Source organism: Oncorhynchus kisutch, linkage group LG19, assembly GCF_002021735.2.
Source record: "Oncorhynchus kisutch isolate 150728-3 linkage group LG19, Okis_V2, whole genome shotgun sequence".
Lineage (NCBI taxonomy): Eukaryota > Metazoa > Chordata > Actinopteri > Salmoniformes > Salmonidae > Oncorhynchus > Oncorhynchus kisutch.
This window is the reverse complement of record NC_034192.2, coordinates 33087463-33110040: the sequence shown is the minus strand read 5'-3', so window position 1 is coordinate 33110040 and position 22578 is coordinate 33087463. Positions and strand designations below refer to the sequence as shown.

Below are 22578 nucleotides of genomic sequence, written 5' to 3'. Positions count from 1 at the left end.
ACATTTCACATTGATAGCTTATTTTTTTGCTCAGATTTCTCCCACCTTGAATTCAAGTCAGCACAGAAAATGAATTCATATGTTCTCATTGAAACTCATTGAAACGTTGGTCGATAAGTAACACTTCTATGCCCCTGTCTGTAGGTATCTGGGGGAATGGTCATGGACCTTTTGGAGGGACTCAGGATGGTGGAGAACTCCACCGCGTTGACAGTACTGCAGGTGGCACTGTGTGAAACGGAGCAGGCTCCTCTAGCTCCCCGAAGCACCACAGAGCTCTTAGGTAAGCTCAAAAAGGACTCAGCCAGTAGCTCAGCTACTAGCTGATATATATATATATATACTAGCATACCTTATAAGATTTAAATAGAATCATCTGGCATATGTCACCTGCCCTTAACCCCCTCCCCCACTTGTCTCTCAGGACGTGTCCAGGATCTGAAGCTGGACGGACAGGAGGACAGTGGCGTGTGTGACAGTGGGGTGGAGCTCTCCACAGCGTGACTGCCAGATTGGTTAATCACACATCAGGGCCCTGACCTTGTCAGGATTTCATGAGGCTTCTACTTCCTATAAGCAGGCTACAGACAATTTCTCTCTGAAAGGGACACTCTAGCAAGCTCGTCTCCTCACACATCATGCTAAATATCCTTACTTTTAATGTTTTGAAAGTGGCTTTGTATACGTAAACATAGTATGCATGTTATGTTTGCATAATGACATTTCAGGAAACCTGAATGTAATCTATTTGAATCTTGTTTGAATTAACATCATGAATGTGTTTTATTCAGGGGAAAACTCAGAGGCTTGGTATAAATGTGGAAAAAACTATTTTAATCATTTGTAATTTTAAGAGATTATTAGATTCAAAATGATATGATCAGAAATGTTCTCCCCACACTACAGTTCATTTGGAGCATGGCGGTCAAAAATGCAGCCGATTCAAATAATAAATTTTGAGTGTGGCACTCTGGACCTTGGCAAAGCCCGAGAGAAATAAGTTCCAACACCCCCTGATTTACAAGGCGTAAGCCACTTTGGAAAAAAGTGTCTGATAAATGATATTAAATGAAAATTGCCTCTATATACAGCAGTAGTTGCCAAAAGGATAGATGGCCCGTTATATATCCCCCACTCATAAAGTGACCCCGTAGCTGTGGAAATATCACATGGATAGAATGGTTACTGTTGAGTGGTTTGTATTGAAACCAAGCAACCACTAATACATGCTCTTGTATCATGTACAACAAAGTCTAATTACATTTCCTATGGAAGTGGTGCTACCAGTGATTTGTACGTATAATAATGGGTTATTGTAATAATCATGAAGCCTGTTAAAACACAATCCTCAGCCTTGACTACAGTACAGAAACCACTTTTGAATAGCCTTGAGTTCATTCCTGTGTAGACAAGCTTTTCATCGTACCCCTTGACGTCTGTATGAAGTAGGGTCTAAACTCACTTTTGAAAGCCATTTGTTTATAGTAATATTTACTTTTGTTATCAATGCACTTGGTTAAGTTTGAATTGTTTTATCACACGTTCATAGTCAGGTTATCAAGTTCTGCTTCAAGACCACGGTGAAGACATGTTGGAGAATGAGTGGTGCTTTATTTTCTTCATTGTTCTTTCCCATTTTGAAATTAAGTATTCAGTGAGTCATTTGGTGTTCATAAACCCTCTTTATTTTATCGACATCAGATGGACATTGAAAGATTTGTTTCAACATTTTCCTGACAACACTGGCATTTTGAGATCAATCCTAAACCAAAGGTTTAATAGGCAAGCACCGCTTCACTTTGTGTGGAGCTTCAATATTTATACCTGTACCCTGTGAAACTTTTGTATAGTCAAAGGTTTGCTTTTTAATGGGTTCTATTGTAATACTTTTTTAATAAAATTGTTAATTGTGTGGAATGTCTTTTCCCCATATTCTAGCAGCTTCTTAGTGGTGGACAAAGGCCCGTACATATTCACGCACTTGCACAACAAGTTGGGGGAAGATGGCAAGTATTTGACCATAGAATTAGAATACTAGAATGGACATTAATCTTATGACAGTCTAAAGGTCAGCCAGTGCTGTGATAAACTCTTAAAATGCATATCTTATCTCCACTATGTTCTGATAGCTAGCCACAGTTTGAGGAATGATACCATACATTTTTCATATTCACTTCCAACATTCCATTCAAACAATGCAGTTAATCCACAGCCTGGCTCAAATCAGTTGATGGGGCTTTTTAGACAAGTTGAATATGCAACAAGTACTAATATTGCATCATAGTAGCATTCAAAGCTTTCCAAGAAAACAAACGTAAGACATTGAGGCTATTTATAGAGAAAGAAAAAAAAACTATACAGTCGTGGCCAAAAGTTTTGAGAATGACACAAATATTAATTCAGTCTGCTGCCTCAGTTTGTGTGATGGCAATTTGCATATACTACAGAATGTTATGAAGAGTGATCAAATAAATTGCAAAGTCCCTCTGCCATGCAAAAGAACTGTATTCCCCCCCCCAAAAAAACATTTCCACTGCATTTTAGCCCTGCCACAAAAAGACCAGCTTACATGTCAGTGATTCTCTCGTTAACACAAGTGTGAGTGTTGACAAGGACAAGGCTCTGTCATGCTGATTGAGTTTGAATAACAGACTGGAAGCTTCAAAAGGAGGGTGGTGCTTGGAATCGTTGTTCTTCCTCTGTCAACCATGGTTACATGCAAGGAAACATGTGCCGTCATCGTTGTTTGGCACAAAAAGGGCTTCACGGGCAAGGATATTGCACCTAAATCAACCATTTATCGGATCATCAAATACTTCAAAGAGAGCAGGTTCAATTGTTGTGAAAAAGGCTTCAGGGCGCCCAAGAAAGTCCAGCAAGTGCCAGGACCGTCTCCTAAAGTTGATTCAGCTGCGGGATCTGGGCACCACCAGTACAGAGCTTGCTCAGGAATGGCAGCAGGCAGGTGTGACTGCATCTGCACGCACAGTGAGGCAAAGACTTTTGGAGGATAGCCTGGTGTCAAGAAGGGCAGCAAAGAAGCCACTTCTCTCCAGAAGAAAACAGCAGGGACAGACTGATATTCTGCAAAAGGTACAGGGATTGTACAAGAGAGCAACTTCTCACAACCATCCAGGAACAGTTTGGTGATGAACAATACCTTTTCCAGCATTATGGAGCACCTTGCCATAAGGCAAAAGTGATAACTAAGTGGCTTGGGGAAACAAAACATCAATATTTTGGGTCCAGGGCCAGGAAACTCCCCAGACCTTAATCCCATTGAGAATTTGTGGTCAATCCTCAAGAGGCAGGTGGACAAAGAAAAACCAACAAATTCTGACAAACTCCAAGCATTGATTATGCAAGACTGGGCTGCCATCAGTCAGGATGTGGCCCAGAAGTTAATTGACAGCATGCCAGGGCAGATTGCAGAGGTCTTGCATAAGAAGGGTTAACACTGCACATATTGACTCTTTGCATCAACTTCATGTAATTGTCAATAAAATCCTTTGACACTTGTGAAATGCTTGTAATTATACTTCAGTATTTCATACCAACATCTGACAAAAATATCTAAGACAATGAAGCAGCAAACTTTGTGGAAATGAATGTGTCATTGCCACAACTGTACACTGTATAATAGGACAATATTTTATACAGAAAAATAAACATGCAACAAGTAAGATTTTGCAGAGTTACAGTCAAGGAAAGTCAATTTAAACAAATTCATTAGGCCCTAATCTATGGATTTCACAGGCCGCAGCCACAGCCACAGTAATTCTGTCTAATTTTGTGGGGAAAATCTATGTCATCCCAGGCCCACCCAATCAGGATTTCCCCACAAAATTAGACAGAATTACTGTTTGGCATCCCCTCCATCCGGACATGAAGGTCCTGGCGTGGTTACTTACGCGGTTGTGAGGTCGGTTGGACGTACTGCCAAATTCTCTAAAATGACATTGGAGGCAGCTTATGGTAGAGAAGTGAACATTCTCTGCAGTCAGCATGCCAATTGCATGCTCCTTCAAAACGTGATACGTCTGTGGCATTGCGTTGTGACTAAATTGCACATTTCAGTGGCATTTTTGTCCCCGGCACAAGGTGCACCTGTGTAATGATCAGTCAGTTTCTTGATATGCCACACCTGTCACGTGGATGGATTGTCTTGGCAAAGGAGAAACGCTCACTAACAGGGATGTTAAATTTGTGTACAAAATGTAAGAGAAATATGATTTTGGTACGTATGGAACATTCCTGGGAAACATGGAACCAACAATTTACATGAAGGTTATATTTGTATTCAGTATAATAGGGTATCTATGTCGCTCTGGATAGGTCTGCTAAATGACCAAACTGTAAATAAACATTTACGGATTCAAAATGCAGGCATTCAGCATCCAGAGAACAGCATCCAGGTGCATCTCAATACTGATGTGGACTTGCTCTGACCAGTCCAAGTCTTCAAAGATTTGCTTAAATGGAGGTAAGGAGTCTAGGAAAAGACATGGCTACGATTACATCTGAAAGGCCATAGCTGCTCTAGTCATGGGGGGCATATAAATAGCCCCACAGTTGTTGAGGGGTTCTCAGCAGCATATCGTTTTCTACTTGTAGTGCAACCAGAACAGACTAACAACAACAGTCCCAATGCATCGCCATGTTCATACATTTAAAAAGTAGTTGTTACAAAACACACCAGAATACCAGAGGGTTATTTGTTCAACTTTATTGAGAAAAAAAATAAAAGTAACCATTAAATAGCAGAGCTATTAGTTGATCGATCAGCCATAGAGCTTTGAATAACGTATTCAGTGCAAAAGCGAGAACAGTGTTGTGGATGATGGATTAACTAATGGCTCCCGTTCTAAAAACAACAAAAGGAAAAGGATTAACAAAAAAGGTGAAACTTTAAAAAGTGGACACGTTTCCTCTCAACTCTTTTCATTCTCAGCAGCACATAAACCAATTATTTATCTTAACATGCATAAAATGTTTGTCCTTATTTACTGCAGATATAGCTAACTTCAGCAATTCTCCATTCAAACAGTTAAGAGTAAGTGTATAATATTCACAGACCTCAGTTCTCTAACGATATTGGCAAATCTTACAAAAATGTGATTGCACCATGTTGATCCTCTCAATACAGAAATTGTGGCATTTGGAGAATCCTTATTCCTTTTAGTTGGCACTTTCTGCGCGAACTTCGAGAAATCAAGAGCTCTTCCCAAAGTGGCTGTGGTTGGCTTTATACAGATACATGCTCCAATGAGAGTTCTGATCAATTAGCATGTTTTGGAAAGAAGGGGGCCATGGAGACATTTTTCCTTGTTAAGAGCATGTAAATAATAAATTTATGGGGTGTGGGGGCAAAAAATATAATTACTGTTATTGGCTGATGGTAAGGGATTGCGGCCGAATGGGCAAAAGAATTACAGTAATTGAAAGTTTATTCCATCTATAATGCAAGTTGTTATGACCATGACAGATTATCACATGGCATACTTCTGAGTCCATTCCCGGGCTATTCTGTTGTACCTGTGGAGATAGAACAAATCAGCAAAAAGAAAATAGACTGTCATTACACAATAGACAAGGGGTGTGAAGATCAAGTACGCCATGCATTACAACACAGCAACAGGTTGCCAACTACCCAAGTTGAACTTGAGATCTACGATGTTCACACATAAAATCCCCCATAGTCCCACCAAAATGGCATATAAACAGTCCCAGACAGTGGAAATACTGTCAGAACCAAGCCCAAATCTACCGAAGCAAAGGCAGATTTATTTAGAGCGGCCAAATATGTCTGCCTAGAGTTAGGTGAAGTGCTGTCAATAATATCACTGTCACAACCAATGACTGTATATATCAACTGTATAAAAGGCAGCGGTGGTCCCAGCCCATCCACTGAAGAGCCAGGACCACCCAATCATATTGAGCAACAACAAAAAAGATATATACACTGAACAAAAAATCAAATGCAACATGTAAAGTGTTGGTCCCATTTTTCATGAGTTTCATAAATTCAGAGATTTTCCTTACGCACAAAAAGTTTCTCTAAAATCTTGTTTTTGGTGTGTGTGTTAGATTGAGATATGTACACACACACGCATATACAGACAAATATTATTTTATTTTTTAAATATACCTTTCATATTCCCTGCAAACCCTTCCCCCAATTGGAGTAAACTAATAAACACCACCACTTAGGCTTCTACCTTCAGTTTATACTTATTATACACAATCTATTTTACAATCTTTATATTTTGTTTGTTTTTAGTCCTTCCTCTATTTCTGATGTATATCCAGTTTGATTTCTATTTGTAACTGTGCTATTTCACAACATTTCTGAACCTATATACATTTTACAGACCCTGTATGTTTTACATTTGTTATCTTGTTTATTAGTCCCACCCTTCAGCTCCATTCAACCCCTCCCATCACCATCCATTTTGGATTTCTATTTGCCATATATTTTTCAACTGTGCTGTGATGCTTCACAACAGCACTGAACCTTTCTATTCTCATAGCTTCTACAGATTGTAAATTAAAATAAACATTTTTGCTAAATTAATGATTATTGATCGATTTGACTATGGCTTTTCAAATCACCCAGTGTTGCCATCTGCAGCATTAGTTCTAGGTAAATGTTGCAATTCTTCAGCCATTCCTGGACCTGTAACTAAAAACGAGCTACATATGGACAGTATCAAAATGAATGATCTAATGACTGCCTCACAGCAAAAATCTGCAGAGCTGGGAAGAATGTATCCCGCAAGAATTTTGTACAGTAATTTAAATTGAAAAATTCAAAGTTTTGAATCCGGTGTTTTGCGTATCAATTCATAAACCCTTTGCCATGAAATGGGTACATCGAAAATCTCTTCCCAACTATTTTGCAATGTATTTGGCACAGCTGTTAATCTTTTGGTCCTTAAATTGATATATGTTTGTATTTATCAAACTTTTCTTTAACCATTTATGTTCTTTAATGCAGGGCCGCCATTCAAGTTCCTTACTTTTTTCCTCTGCCATTTTTGTGGTAATGCTGCAATAAGTTGGTTGTAATTTTGGGTAGAGCAGACATTCCCATGTCTGTGTTAGCTGCATGTGTGACAACTCCACCAGTCCTAATTTATGATATCATTCACTAAAATTATACCTTTAAAACATTATCGAAAAAGGTTTATTTTTATTTTTGATCAATTAGTATATTTGAGTTTAACCACAATATTTGTTGTATTATTTGTTCTGTCTTTTCAGGTGGATTAACTGAAATTGCAACCAACTTTCTAAAGCTTGTTTTAAAATATGACGATATTTTGGAAATGATTTTGATTTCAAATAACCGAAATTGAGCAGTTGTATAATGTATTCTTGAAGATGGGGTGAGACATTCCTACCAATTTACAAGAGAACCAGTTTGGATTTAAGTATAACTTTTGTATGACTGATGCCTTTAATGAGGTCTAATGCTTTAATATTTAATCATTTCTGCCCTCCTAATTCATATTCGTTATATAAATAGGCTTGTCATTCCAAATAAAATTGAATATTTTTTGTTCATATAATTTAAAAAGCAGGTCACTAGGCAAAACCATAAGCAAATAGGTAAAGTGTGATATGACTAAAGAGTTAATCAGGGTGATTTTTCCACAAATAGACAGGCATTTTCCTTTCCATGGTCGCAAGATGTATCTATTTTTGCTAACTTTCTATAAACATTTATTGGAGTGAGATCATTTCTTTATTTTGGGATATGTATACTGAGTATGTCCACATCCCCGTTAGACCATTTTATTGGTAAACTACACAGTAATGTAAAATGTGATTTTTTTTTGTGTGATCCCATGCATAATATAGCACATATAATTAGGTTTTAATCCAGAGAGGTTAGAAAAACTCAGTAGAATCTTTGCATGTTGGGTTTATATTTTTGTTCAGTGTATATACACACAGTGTACAAAACATTAAGAACACCTGCTCTTTACATGACAGACTGACCAGGTGAATTCAGGTGAAAGCTATTATCCCTTATTGATGTCACTTGTTAAAGCCACTTCAAAACAGTATAGATGAAGGGGAGGAGACTTGTAAAAGGATTTTTAAGCCTTGAGACATGGATTGTGTGTGTGCAATTCAGAGGGTGGTAGTAGGTGCCAGGCGCAACAGTTTGTGTCAATAACTGCAACGCTGTTGGGTTTTCCCACACAACAGTTTCCAGTGTGTATCAAGAATGGTCCACCACCCAAAGAACATCCAGCCAACTTGACAACTGCATTGGAGTCAACATGGGTCAGCATCCCTGTGGAAAGCTTTGGACACCTTGTCGAGTCCATGCCCTGACATATTGAAGGCAAAAGGGGGGGGGGGGGGGGGGTGCAACTCAATATTAGGTAGATGTTCCTAATGTTTGGTATACATCTCACACAGTACCAATCAAAAGTTTGGACACCTACTCATTCAAGGATTTTTCTTTATTTTTCCTATTTCTACATTGGAGAATAATAGTAAAGACATCAAAACTGTGAAATAACATATGGAATCATGGAGTAACCAAAAAAAAAAACTGTTAAAACAAATCAAAATACATTTTACACTTGAGATTCTTCAAAGTAGTCACCCTTTGCCTTGACTGCTTTGCACACTCTTGGCATTATCTCAACCTGCTTAATGAGGAATGATTTTCTAACAGTCTTGAAGTAGTTCCCACATTTGCTGAGCACTTGGTTGGCTGCTTTTCCTTCACTCTGCGGTCCAACTCAACCCAAACCATCTCAATTGGGTTGAGGTCGGGTGACTGTGGAGGCCAGGTCATCTGATCCAGCACTCCATCACTCTTCTTCTTGGTCAAATAGCCCGTACACAGCCTGGAGGTGTGTTTTGGGTCACAGAACGCTGTGGTAGCCATGCTGGTTAAGTGTATCTTGGGCCCTCCCGAGTGGTGCAGTGGTCCAAGGCACTGCATCGCAGTTGCTAGCTGTGCCACTAGAGATCCTGGTTCGAGTCAAGGCTCTGTCACAGCCGGCTGCGACCGGGAGACCCATGGGGCGACGCACAATTGGCCCAGGGTCGTCCGGGTTAGGGGAGGGTTTGGCCAACAGGGATGTCCTTGTCCCATCGCGCTCTAGCGACTCCTGTGGCGGGCCGGGTGCATGCACGCTGACATGGTCACCAGTTGTACGGCGTTTCCTCCGACACGTTGGTCTGGCTGGCGTCCAGATTAAGCAGGCATTGTGTCAAGAAGCAGTGTGGTTTGGTTGTGTTTTGGAGGACGCATGGCTCTCGACCTTCGCCTCTCCCAAGACTGTATGGGAGTTGCAGCGATGAGACAATTTGACACCACGATATTGGGTAGAAACAGGGGTAAAAGTTTAAAATATAAATTTTTAAAAGTGTCTTGAATTTTAAATAAATCACTGACAGTGTCACCAACAAAGCACCATCACACCTCCTCTATGCTTCATGGTGGGAACCACACAGACAGCGGTTGGGACCAAAAATCTCAAATTTGGTCTCATTAGACCAAAGGGCAGACAGTCATTTCTCTTTGCTTATTTGAGCTGTTCTTGCCATAATACAGACTTGGACTTTTACCAAATAGGGCTATCGTCTGTATACCACCCCTACCTTGTCACAACACAACTGATTGGCTCAAACGCATTAAGGAAATTCCACAAATCAACTTTTAACAAGGCACACGTGTTAATTGAAATGCATTCCAGGTGACTACCTCATGAAGCTGGTTGAGAGAATGCCGATTGAGAATGCCGATTGTGCAAAGCTGTCATCAAGGGTGGCTACTTTGAAGAATCTCAAATATATGTTTAACACTTTTTTGGTTACTACATGATTCCATATGTGTTGTTTACGTTTTGATGTCTAAACAATTATTCTACAATATAGAAAATAGTAAAGAATAAAGAAGAACGCTTGAATGAGTAGGTGTCCAAACTTTTGAGGGGTACTGTGTATATTTTTTTAATGCTCTCTACTTGTTAGTGTTCCAAACAGGACATTTGTCTTTTTACCTAAACATGCAAACACCATCAGATAGAATTCATAGCAAGCAATGCACTGGAATGACATTCAGATGAACTGGAATGACATTTAACTGAAAGCCACACCACTAATAAGCCAAGAATATGACTGCATTGAGGCAGAAACCACTGTGCTTCTATGGCTATATGCACCATGCCACTGCTTACTTCATTAGCAAACAAGACAGCTCATAATCCAGTGCCTTTATCACAGTTACATTTATACTTTAACTTTAATTAGCTTTCAAATGCAAAATTCTTTCAACCTCATGGCAAAATGTGTAGAATAGCATGAGATTAGCTATAAAACGGCACAGTTTCCTCTCTACCCAATGACAAAATGTGTAGAATTGCAGGAAGTTAGACGTTGTGCGTTTTTTTTTGGGCCCACTCACATTTCTGCAGGCCCACCCACAAAAAAATGTCTGGCCAAAGCTATTGATCGCATGACACCACTCATTCCCGCATTTGAAGTCAAATAAATCAGTTGCGATGGCGTCTCATGTCAGAGATTTATGTAGACATAACATGCAGTTTGAGCTACACCGGGAAGTGACGTTGCAGGCTAGCTCAGTGCTGCCCCCTCTCATTGAGTATCTCAAATTGAAGGCCGACCGGGGTACTGCAGGCTGCCATTAGCTATAAAATTATACTCATAACCTGTGTACGATTTTAAAATAATCAGGAAATACACCTGGTGTAGTAAAAGTAATTATTGGTGCCATGATTGTCATCAAAAATTCTATTTTTATTTACACAAAGATTGTCATTTTCCACTTCACTATAACGGGGGTCGTTTTCTGCAAACAATGCCTGCAGTACCACGGTCGGCCTTGAACTTCGTGGCTTCAATGAGAAGGGAGAGGAGTCCTTCTCCCCTGGTCACAACCCATAAAGCTCCACCACAGACACACACACGGTCCACTCCCTTCACAATGCAGGGCAGTCTTACCCTAAAGCATAGCGTACTTGTCTGTCCATTCTCTCGCTAGTCTATTATACCTGACATGGAAGGAAAGGTCCTATATTATAAAGATATGACATTATAGGAATTAACTATCATTTAGCACCTATCTCGTTCAAGTCTCGGATCAAAAAGTGGCATAATATTTTTCGCAAATATTAGAGTATGCAGTTCATGAACAAAATGTAGGACAAAGCTGGGTCTACAGTATACTTACTTTTCAGTATCTGTTTTGTAGATACGGGCGATTTCTGGCACTAACGGGTCGTCAGGGTTGGGGTCACATAAGAGAGAACAAATGGACAAAAGTACTGAAAAGGAGATTAGAAACAAGTATTAGAAGTAGATCTTAGGCATGTGAATTGAAATGAAGTCAAGGTAAAAATGTGTATCAAAAGCATGAAAAACAACAAACATCCTACCTTTAGAGATAGTTAATGCTGGAGACCACTGTGATCTCAAAATATCCAGGCAGATGCTGCCGTTACTGTTAATATTTGGGTGATAAATTCTTGTGGTGAATGCTAGCTGCAATGAAAAGGTTGGAGCAGCAATCAAACACATGATTACATAAGATCAACGGAAACCATACTTCCTCAATCGTCTACATGCATCAAGAAAACTATTAATTGTAATAGAACAGAGGAAGAGGAGAGAAAATAATTACCTTAGGTGGTTTGAAGGGGTAGTCTGTGGGGAAATGAATGGTCAGGAAAAAAACGCCACCTTGGTATGGACTGTCATTCTGAAAAGAAACAAAAATGTCAACGACACACTGACCAGCCAAAACTAATGCAACTTCAACGAGCACACACTTTATAAATTATACTTACAGGCCCCATAATTGTAGCTTGCCAATGAAACACTGGAAAACAAGAAAGTAGATACAGTTAGAAACATGTTTCAATGTTGAGAATGTTCACTCAAATAAAAGTGCTTAGTTTGGCCTTACTGTCATCTCCAACAGGGCCGGCGGAACACTGTGCAGGAGGGTCCCTGGCCAGGTCGTTCAGCTCCTGAAAGAGGGACCAAACCAGGACACCATCAGTCCCACTATTCCCCTACCAACATAGTTATTGAGTTTCTCATCCCTTCAACTCCACCTATTTAGCTGATCCAGCATAATGGCTGTGGTTGCAAACACATGTGCATTGGTGATTCTTTTATGGGACAACTGGAAACAGCAAATTCCATGATACTGCTACTGCACAGACCTCACAGTTGTATTTCGAAGGGCATTTACATTGTATTTACATTGTTGCCATTGCAAAGAGCACTGCACAGTAAGTATTTCTAAAGGTTAATTAGGGACAGAGGAAAAGAGGAATCTATCCCATCTGGACAAGAGGAATACCTATGTAAGAGTGCTGTTCATTGACAACAGCTCAGCATTCAATAGTACCCTCCAAACTCATAGTACCCTCCAAGCTCATCATTAAGCTGGAGGCCCTGGGTCTCAACCCCTGACGTGCCGCCCCAGGTGGTGGAGGTAGGAAACAACATCTCCACTTCGCTGATCCTCAACACTGGGGCCCAACAAGGGTGCGTCCTCAGCACCCTCCTGTACTCCATGTTCACCCATGACTGCGTAGCCATGCATGCCTCCAACTCAATCAGGAAGTTTTCAGACGACACAACAGTAGTAGGCTTGATTACCAACAACGACGAGACAACTTACAAGGAGGAGGTGAGGGCCCTGGGAGAGAGGTGCAAGGACAATAACCCATCCCTCAATGTCAACAAAACAAAAAGGAGCTGATCGTGGACTTCAGGAAACAGCAGAGGGAGCACCCCCCAAACCACATCGACGGGACAGCAGTGGAGAAGGTTGAAAGTCAAGTTCCTCGGTGTACACATCACGGACAAACTGAAATGGTCCACCCACACAGTGTGGTGAAGGCACAACAGCACCTCTTCAACCACAGGAGGCTGAAGAAATGTGGCTTGCCACTAGAGGTGCTGCTGCCTATGTAACAGTATAACTTTAGACCATCCCCTCGCCCCATACCCGGGCGCGAACCAGGGACCCTCTGCACACAACAACAGTCACCCACGAAGCATCGTTACCCATCGCTCCACAAAAGCCGCGGGGAACCACTTTCACACAAGGGGAACCACTACTTCAAGGTCTCAGAGCAAGTGACGTCACCGATTGAAACGCTATTTAGCACGCACCAGCGCTAACTAGCTAGCCGTTTCACATTCGTTGCACTTGAAATCAATGTCCACTTTAATAATTTGATCACTAGTCACTTTAATAATGTTTACATATCTTGCATTACTCATCTCATACGTACAGTTGAAGTCGGAAGTTTACATGCACTTAGGTTGGAGTCATTAAAACTGGTTGGAGTCATTAAAACTGGATTTCAACCATTCCACAAATTTCTTGTCAACAAACTATAGTTTTTGCAAGTCGGTTAGGACATCTACTTTGTACATGACAAGTAATTTCTCCAACAATTGTTTACAGATTTCACTTATAATTCACTGTATCACAATTCAAGTGGGTCAAAAGTTTACATGCACTAAGTTGACTGTGCCTTTAAACAGCTTGGAAAATTCCAGAAAATGATGTCATGGCTTTAGAAGCTTGGAATGGAATAAGAATATATACATATAATTATATGGATGAGCAATGATAGAGCGGCATAAGCCAGATGGTTTTAAAAAACAATATATACAGTTGAAGTCGGAAGTTTACATACACCTTAGCCAAATACATTTAAACTCAATTTCACAATTCCTGACCTTTAATCCAAGTAAAAATTCCCTGTCTTAGGTCAGTTAGGAACACCACTTTATATTAAGAATGTGAAATGCCAAAATAATAGGAGAGAATTATTTAATAATTCAGATTTTATTACTTTCATCACATTCCCAGTGTGTCAGAAGTTTACATACACTCAATTAGTATTTGGTAGCATTGCCGTGAAATTGTTTAACTTGGGTCAAACGTTTCAGGTAGCCTTCCACAAGCTTCCCAAAATAAGTTGGGTGAATTTTGGCCCATTCCTCCTGACAGAGCTGGTGTAACTGAGTCAGGTTTCTAGGCCTCCTTGCTCGCACATGCTTTTTCAATTCTACCGACACATTTTCTATAGGCTTGAGGTCAGGGCTCTGTGATGGTCACTCCAATACCGTGACTTTGTTGTCCTTTAGCCATTTTGCCACAACTTTGGAAGCATGCTTGGGGTCATTGTCCATTTGGAAGACCCATTTGCGACCAAGCTTTAACTGATGTCTTGAGATGTTGCTTCAATATATCTGCATAATTTTCCATCCTCATGATGCCATCTGTTTTGTGAAGTACACCAGTCCCTCCTGCAGCACAACATGATGCTGCCACCCCCATCCTTCACAGTTGGGATGGTGTTCTTCGGCTTGCAAGCCTCCCCCTTATTCCTCCAAACATGATGATGGTCATTATGGCCAAACAGTTCTATATTTGTTTCATCAGACCAAAGGACATTTCTCCAAAAAGTACAATCCTTGTCCCCATGTAGTTACAAACCGTAGTCTGACTTTTTTATTGCGGTTTTGGAGCAGTGGCTTCTTCCTTGCTGAGCGGCCTTTCAGGTTGTCGATATAGGACTTGTTTTACTGTGGATATAGATACTTTTGTACCCGTTTCCTCCAGCATCTTCACAAGGTCTTTTGCTGTTGTTCTGGGATTGATTTACAGTTTTCGCACCAAAGTACATTTATCTCAAGCTTCTAAAGCCATGACATTTTCTGGAATTTTCCAAGCTGTTTAAAAAGGCACAGTCAACTTAGTGTATGTAAACTTCTAACCCACTGGAATTGTGATACAGTGAATTATAAGTGAAATAATCTGTCTGTAAACAATTGTTGGAAAAATTACTGGTGTCATGCACAAAGTAGATGTCCTAACCGACTTGCCAAAACTATAGATTGTTAACAACAAATTTGTGGAGTGGTTGAAAAATGAGTTTTAAATGACTCCAACCTAAGTATATGTAAACTTCCGACTTCAACTCTTTACCAAATCTATGCAAACAAGTATTGTTCCTAAAGATTAGAAAATTGTTATCCATCATTAAAATCTGTGGATCAAAGATGTTTTACAAATAGTCACCCAATATCTGTACTACCTTGTTTTTCTAAAATGCTAGAAAAATTGGTGTACAAAAGAGCGTAGATTTTTTTTTAAAAATCAACTATTCTCTGTGAGCACCAATATGGTTTTTGTAAAAAATATCACACAGATATGGCTCTTTTGCAACTTAAAAAAACTTAAAAATACCCTTCTTGGCATTTTTTGGGATTTATCCAAAGCATTTGACATGGTTGACAAACTATTACTTTCTAAATTGCATTATTACGGTTTTCATGATTATATAGTTATGTTTATGATAGAGATTTTTTTTTGGGCAAATGGCATTAGCATCTACCAGGGCCAAGATATCCTGTGGCGTCCCACAGGGTTCGATAATTGGACCTTTGTTATTCATAATCGATATCAATGACCTTGCTGCTGTGTCCTCTACCGTACTTCCCATTCTCTTTGCTGATGATACCAATTAGATGTTCATCACACAAGAATTTTGATTTACTAATTAATGAAGCCAAATCAGGCATGGCCACATTTTCTGAATGGTTCCAGATAATTTGTTAATCTTTAAACGTTGACAAAAATCCAACTTTATTGTATTCACTAGTAAGAACACGAAATATTGTAAAACTGAGCTAGGATCTCAATTGGTGCGAATGAAATGGAACAAGTCACATCCACTAGATTCCTTGGAGTTCTAATTTATGAACAGTTATCCTGGAAAAACCATATTAAACTTGTCTGCAGCAAAGTGATGAAATATGTTGGTATCATCAGAAAAATGTGTGGTTTGGTTCATCAGGCACACCAACAGGTTCACCAACAGATGCACATCTGTATTCCCGGTCATGTGAAATCCATAGATTTGGGTCTAATTTAATTAATTCCATTGACTGATTTGCTTATAAGAACTGTAACTTAGTTACATCTTTGAAATTGTTGCATGTTGCATTTAAATTTTTGACCAGTATAAATTATAGGTAGCACCTGTAATAAAGGTCATTTTTTAAGCATTTAGGCTAGAGACAAGCCGTTCTCTGCTGTAAAGCTACAAGCATGCCAGCCGCAAAGCTGTGCTCCATTTCCCCTCTCTGGCGCTCAGAGTCTGCATGACAGCGAATTTGCAGTGTAATCAGACTGGCCTGTGCTCATGGTTATAACAGGCGATTACATTATACAATGTATCAACTTCTCTCGCTCTGCTCCAATGTCACAAATGTACAAATATAACAGAAGACTCATCAGGGTCTGCATCCCTGCTCGCCATCACAGTTAAACTATATTTTAAAAAAGGGTGGCGCAACAGATGCGCAGGAAAAGCGGATGGAGAGAAGCAGGTGAGTGAGGGTTGGCAGGGGATGCGGCTGGCGGATTACAGCTGCCACGTGATTTACACATTAAAGTGAAGTGGATATTATTAGACCGGCGCATACCAGTGGATTTTGCTTAAATTCAACTGAATTTAGGAACAAAACTGCCTCCATAAAACTTTTATAATAGGTGCCAGCTGGTTCTTTAGAAGAGCTGAAAAATGTGGTAGTATCATATGAAACGTTACTACAGAATTCTAAAATGTTGGTATCATAAGTATCATGTTATCGGTATACCGTGCAACTAATAGTGAAATATTTACTTATGGGCACTTCCCAACAATGCAGAGAGAATAATAGAAATTATAACACAAGGAATAAATACACAAAGACTAACGATAACTTGGCTATATACACGGGGTACCAGTACCAAGTCGATGTGCAGTTGTAATTGAGGTAGATATGTACATATACAGTAAAGTATGTAAGTAGTCAGACACCTTGACTTTTTCCACTTTGTTACGTTACAGCCTTATTTTAAAATGGATTAAAATTGTTTTTCCCCCCTCAAATCAATCTAAACACAATATCCCATAATGACAAAGCAAAAACAGGTTTAGCTCTAGGAAGAGTCTTGGTGGTTCCAAACTTCCATTTAAGAATGATGGACGTCACTGTGTTCTTGGGGACCTTCAATGCTGCAGATATTTTTTGGTACCCTTCCCCTTATCTGTGCCTCTGCACAATCCTGTCTCAAAGCTCTACGGACAACTCAAACATTGTGGCTTGGTTTTTGCTCTGACATGCACTGTCAGCTATTGGACCTTATATAGACAGGTGTGTGCCTTTCCAAATCATGTACAATCAATTGAATTTACCACAAGTTGTAGAAACATCTCAAGGATGGTCAATGGAAACAGGATGCACCTGAGCTCAATTTCGAGTCTCACAGCAAAGGGTCTGAATACTTATGCAAATAAGGTATCCGTTTTTACTTTTAATACATTTGCAAACATTTCTACTTGGGATGCACGATATATCGGTGAACATAACGGAATCGGACGATATTAACTAAAAATGCCAACATCGGAATCGGCCGATACATGCAAAACCGATGTCAAAGCTGTCGTGCATACCTATATAACGTAGGTACATGACATACTGATGACACGTAAAATTGTGCGCTATTCGTGCAACACAGCATTCCTAAACTAGCCCACAATGTCTTCTGTGTGGATCGAGCAGTCAACAAGTCGAGCAGTCATTTGAAAGAATAACATTTCAAAGGTGAAATCCATTAAAGCCAAGATAATGGAATTCATTGCCCTTGACAATCAACTGTTCTCTGTCGTGGGTGATGCTGGCTCTCGCCAACTGGTTGAGCACCAGGACACACTACCAAGTGTGCTATTTTTCAGATGTTGCCCTACTGGAGATACACAGTGATTAGCTTCACGACATACATACTATGGAACGCTGTTTGGGTCTTTGCGTGTCAACAAATATAAAATAGCACTGTCAAAGCTGTACGAAAAAGTCTGCAAACACCGGCCACAAACGATGTGTTTACAATAGCACTTTGGTAATATAGCATCATTTGTTAGACCGCAACTTCTAGGGTAGCTAGCTTTAGCTTGGTACCCAGCTAGCAACAATACAACCAGCCTGAAAACAATGACCAGTAAAAACTGCAGTCATTTCCATTATTCTTAGCAACGATTTAGGAATCCTTGTAAGTATTAGCTAGGTTGCCACTTGTTGTTCGCCTATTGAAATTTTACTTCAGCTCATGAAAATAAATAGCTAGACAGCTACTTAACCCTGTTGCCCAAAGATAACGTTATAAGCATCCAGCTAGCTTCATCTGGCTAGTTAGGCTTGACTGGACCGGGTTGTTTTGTGAAGCTAGCCACAAAACGAATTAGGCACAATAGTGGGATTTGCACTTTGCCTTCAAAATAAAAAAGTATGTCATTGACAGTGATGGAAATTAATAGAAACAGCAGAATTACACCATATTTATATTTTGAAGGCTGACCGCAAATTCCACTATTGTGGCTAATCCTTATTGTGGCTAGCTTCACATAGATGGGTCCGACCATTAATCAAATAAGAACTGTCTTATAAATTACAGTTATTTTATATGATGACACATAGCAAACTATAGATAATGAAACAATGTTTTGCTATGTTTTTGGCGAAGAACATTGTTTGCATCCATAAGCTAGCTACCTTTTGTTTTTATGACCAGCACTGTAGGTGCGTGAGACAACTTTAGCATCATAGCATACGTATCAATGAATCGTTGTGACATGAAATATGAGTGATAGTGTAATCAATGTGTAATAACTACATAAAAAATGAACGCATTAAATTATGTGATGTGCAGTCCTATTCTTGTCCTGATTGGTCCACAAGCTTATTTGACACGCCAAACGACTTATCAAACAAACAACGAAACAGCACAGCAAGTAAGCGAAAAAAATTGGTTTTGATTATGTTTTACTGGTACTGGGGACATACGTAAATGCCAACACAATAACTTGGTCAGTGTGATGTGTGTAACCTGTATTTAACTAGTCAAGTCAGTTAAGAATTTGTTCTTATTTACAATGACGGCTTACCCCGGCCAAACCCTGTACGACGCTGGGCCAATTGTGCGCCGTCCTATGGGAATCACAATCACAGCCAGACGTGATATAGCCTGGATTCGAACCAGGGACTGTAGTGATGCCTTTTGCACTGAGATGCAGTGCCTTAGACCGCTGTGTCCATATGTGTGTTTTAACTATTTAACTGTACTAGAATGCTTAAAAGGCCGCTCTTTTTTAAATATTGGTTATCGGTATCGTTTTTTTGGGCAAGGAAAATATCACTAATATCTACAAACCTGTTTTCGCTTTGTCATAATGGGGTATTAGGGGGAGGATAATATATTCAAATCTATTTTAGAATAAGGCTGTGATTTAACAAAATGTGTAAAAGGGGAAGTGGTCTGAATACTTTCCAAACACACTGTAGGTAGGGATAAAATGACTAGGCAACATGATAGATAAACAGTAGCAGCAGCATATGTGGTGAGTCAATAGAGTTAGTGCAAAATGGGTCAATGCAGATAACCAATAGCTACCTGGACTAACTATTTAGCAGTCTTACGGCTTGGGAGCAGAAGCTGTTCAGGGTCCTGTTGATTACCGTCTATATTGCATACCGGTCTGATTGGGAGAGGATGAGACAATGTTTGTCATCAAATAGATTAGTAAAAGACGTGTAAGTCAAGCCTTGAACAGGTTGAAAGCTGTGGGCTGTATTTCCGTCAGGCACAGGTGGCGTTTGTGCAAATCTGAGCTAGCGTATAAAGATACACAGCTGTCACTCAACCAGTAACAGCCTGTGTGACATTGGCCTAGGATTCCACCACTATGGTCAACTAACCGGTTAGAAAGATCAACACTGACCCATTATGTAAATACAGACCTGCTATAACTCAGTAATAAACATTGGCCTGTAAAGACTTGAGTGATGCGTATGTGAGTTGGGGCAAGTAATTAGCATCGGACGATAGGGAATACTGAACTTTGCATGATATAGATGAAAGCTTAACCCTGACAAATTGTGGCAATGTCTTACTCAAACACCTGAGTCAGAATGAGGATTGGCCTGACCAGTGTTATACTGTGGGAGCCCAAACGGGAGGGAAAGACAACAGCAGCATTGCTGTCAGTGTGTGTCTATCTGCACTCAAGCACTTCTCTGTGGTTGAGCAAACCTAAAGAGTGGGCTTAGTGAAATTAGGTTTTTGATAAGCAAATTAATCAATCAGAGTTATATGCATCGTACTTAATATTTAGGTCTACATTTTGTTGTTGGTTTCATAAACTATGCTGGGTTCAATTCAGTTCAATTGTGTCAGTATCTTTGAAACTATAATCTATCAAAATAAAGTTGCATACTCCATATATAAACTCACAGCACTTTAATGGGTATTTACCAACGTGTCGTTGGTAAAGGCATCACTGTACCTTATTGTTTATTCACCGTTAGTCAGCACCTCCACACAAACTAATTTTTCTGGGTGTGTGCCAGCTCATGTTTTTGAATCTACTAGTACCTTTGAAACTAATTCCAATAGGTTATTTATGCTAGAAGTTATTTGTACAGTAACAACCAATGTTCCCCTTTATTTTCAGGCAGGACTCAAAGGGCTTTTAAGCAACATCCTGGAATACCAACAATTTATTTTTAGGCATGGGCCCTGTCCCACTTAAGGTGAACAGCTAGCAGCATAGGCCAACATTCGTTTACATCTATTCAAAAGGAACATTTATAAGATACTCCTTACATAACACCCCCCCCCCCCCCCTGCCCTAAAAAAAAGTTACGGGTGTAGACATTGGTTTAACACCTACTACAGCAATGTAATGGTGGTGACCTCATCCATGGTGTTTTAGTTTGAATATTTGCCAATGACAATAGAATAGGCATACCTATCACTTAACACCATGGCCCTATAACATTCAAAGCGCAGTAATATGGTATGCGTTCAACTAACTACATTTACTTGCATTTTCAACTCAAGTGCCAGTGAATGCCACCTCTAAACCAATATTAGGAGAGGTGTTTAATGTTGAACTTGGCTTGGGGGGGGGGGGGGGGGGGGGGTACAGCAATTCCAGACGAACATAGTAGTAACACCACAGCAGCTAGCTAAGTCTATTTTTTATGCCCGTGGTTTCTTAAAATAGTAGAGGCCAGAATAAAATACCCACACCAGGATAACACTTGACTTGGCTAGCTTGCATGACAAGGTTTATATTTCCAACAAGGAACTCCAACCCGAAACATGCCACGAGCTGGTAACGTTAGTGGTATGCAACAGCCTTATCCTCCCTCTCATCAGGTTTCACCATATCTTATTAGCTCCAGTAGAAGTTTAAGGGATAACGTTACTAGCTTACAAACTTTACACTAACTAACCTAACGTTGGTCAAGTCATTTAGCTTGGATATTAGCTACTTAGATTCTTTACTAATGTTTTGGTCACACTCACTTTAAAGTGGCTAAAACTAGCTAGCTAAGCTAGGCCCTGTTGCCACTTTGCTACTGCTAGCTAAAATGGCTAACCAAAAGCCAAGGCAGCACGCTTGGCTAGCTAACGTTATAGCGAGCTAAGGTTATAGCGAGCTAGCTAACGTTATAGTCAGCTGCCCACTGTACGACATTAACGTAGTTATCTAACTAAAACGACATATCAATTTCACATTAGCTACCTGCTACAGACGATCTAACTTATTAAGCAGTATTTACGGCAAAGCGTCAAACAACAATCCATTTACCTTGTGAATTCGTTTTAAGGCCATTCTGCCAGTGCGTAGCAGGGAGCGGTTGTCGAAGGAGAGCACAGGCTAACTACGTGATGCTAACTAGCATATATCAATTAGCTGTAGTGTAAGGCGAACTACCTAACGTGTTAGTTACCTAGCTAGCTTTACAAAAATTGACAATTTTACTTTTACAGTTGAGACAAGGGTATCAATATAGAATGATATTCTGGCTTTCCTTTGTCGACAGCCTTTGACTGCACTGATATTTTAACGTTGCCGTTACAAACTTGACCAGCCGAATGATTACGTTAGCTCAGCTCGTTCTTCTGGTCACGACTGTGAAGTGAGCAATATTCGCGATGAGTGCAATCAGCGGTTCGCCTTCAAAAGAAAAGTCCTGCATTGAAACTGGTGTTAACGAATACAAATAGTTCAATCATGCCACAATTGGACTAGGTAATGGTAAACAAGGTTGGAATGTCCTTACATAAAGACAATCATTTATTCATTTTACAATAAACTGTAAAAATCTGTTGAAATCTCAAAAGGTTTGACAGTGCTACCATGAGCGCCATCATGAGGGAAACCCTGCTAAGTAGAAACATCATGATATGCCCGTATATAAAGCTTGATGTTACAGATTACACTTTTAGGGGGGGGGGGGGGGGGGTCTACTAACCACTGGTCTGGCAACCATCATTACACACACCTGTTCCCCATAGTTACGCACACCTGGACCTCATCATCACCTTGATTATTCTCCCTTTATTTAGCCCTCAGTAGCTTCACTCATCAGCCAGTATTGGTTTTGTCACGTTCAGTACACTGGTCCTGTTTTGTTTATCTGCCTTTTTCTAATGATTAA

At 39.9% G+C, this 22578-nt stretch overlaps 2 protein-coding genes across 9 annotated transcripts in view; one reads left to right on the top strand and one right to left on the bottom strand.

Moving 5' to 3' along the window:
* The window catches only part of LOC109864709 (nuclear factor NF-kappa-B p105 subunit), a 35395-nt gene extending 33483 nt beyond the window's left edge, over positions 1-1912 (top strand). For all 6 annotated transcript variants that reach the window (XM_020452592.2, XM_020452588.2, XM_020452589.2 and 3 more), the window contains exons 23-24: positions 145-283; positions 425-1912. In XM_020452592.2, the coding sequence (XP_020308181.1) occupies positions 145-283; positions 425-504 (219 nt within the window). In that variant the 3' untranslated portion in view covers positions 505-1912. The remainder of the gene's footprint in view (positions 1-144; positions 284-424) is intronic.
* A 2797-nt stretch (positions 1913-4709) lies between these two features.
* Positions 4710-22116, bottom strand: LOC109864706 (ubiquitin-conjugating enzyme E2 D2). 3 transcript variants are annotated; one of them, XM_020452582.2, is made up of 8 exons: positions 21726-22075; positions 11957-12020; positions 11838-11869; positions 11672-11749; positions 11427-11532; positions 11222-11315; positions 10993-11042; positions 4710-5535 (listed from the first exon to the last, which is right to left on the bottom strand). In XM_020452582.2, exons 1-7 carry the CDS (start codon positions 21747-21749, stop codon positions 10994-10996), a joined length of 447 nt encoding a protein of 148 aa, XP_020308171.1. In that variant the 5' UTR covers positions 21750-22075; the 3' UTR covers positions 4710-5535; position 10993. The 3 variants fall into 3 exon arrangements, with proteins under 3 accessions (XP_020308171.1, XP_020308173.1, XP_020308172.1); XM_020452584.2 differs by having other exon boundaries at positions 10993-11062; positions 21726-22066; XM_020452583.2 differs by lacking the exon at positions 10993-11042 and having other exon boundaries at positions 21726-22116.
* Between the last annotated feature and the right edge of the window lie 462 nt (positions 22117-22578).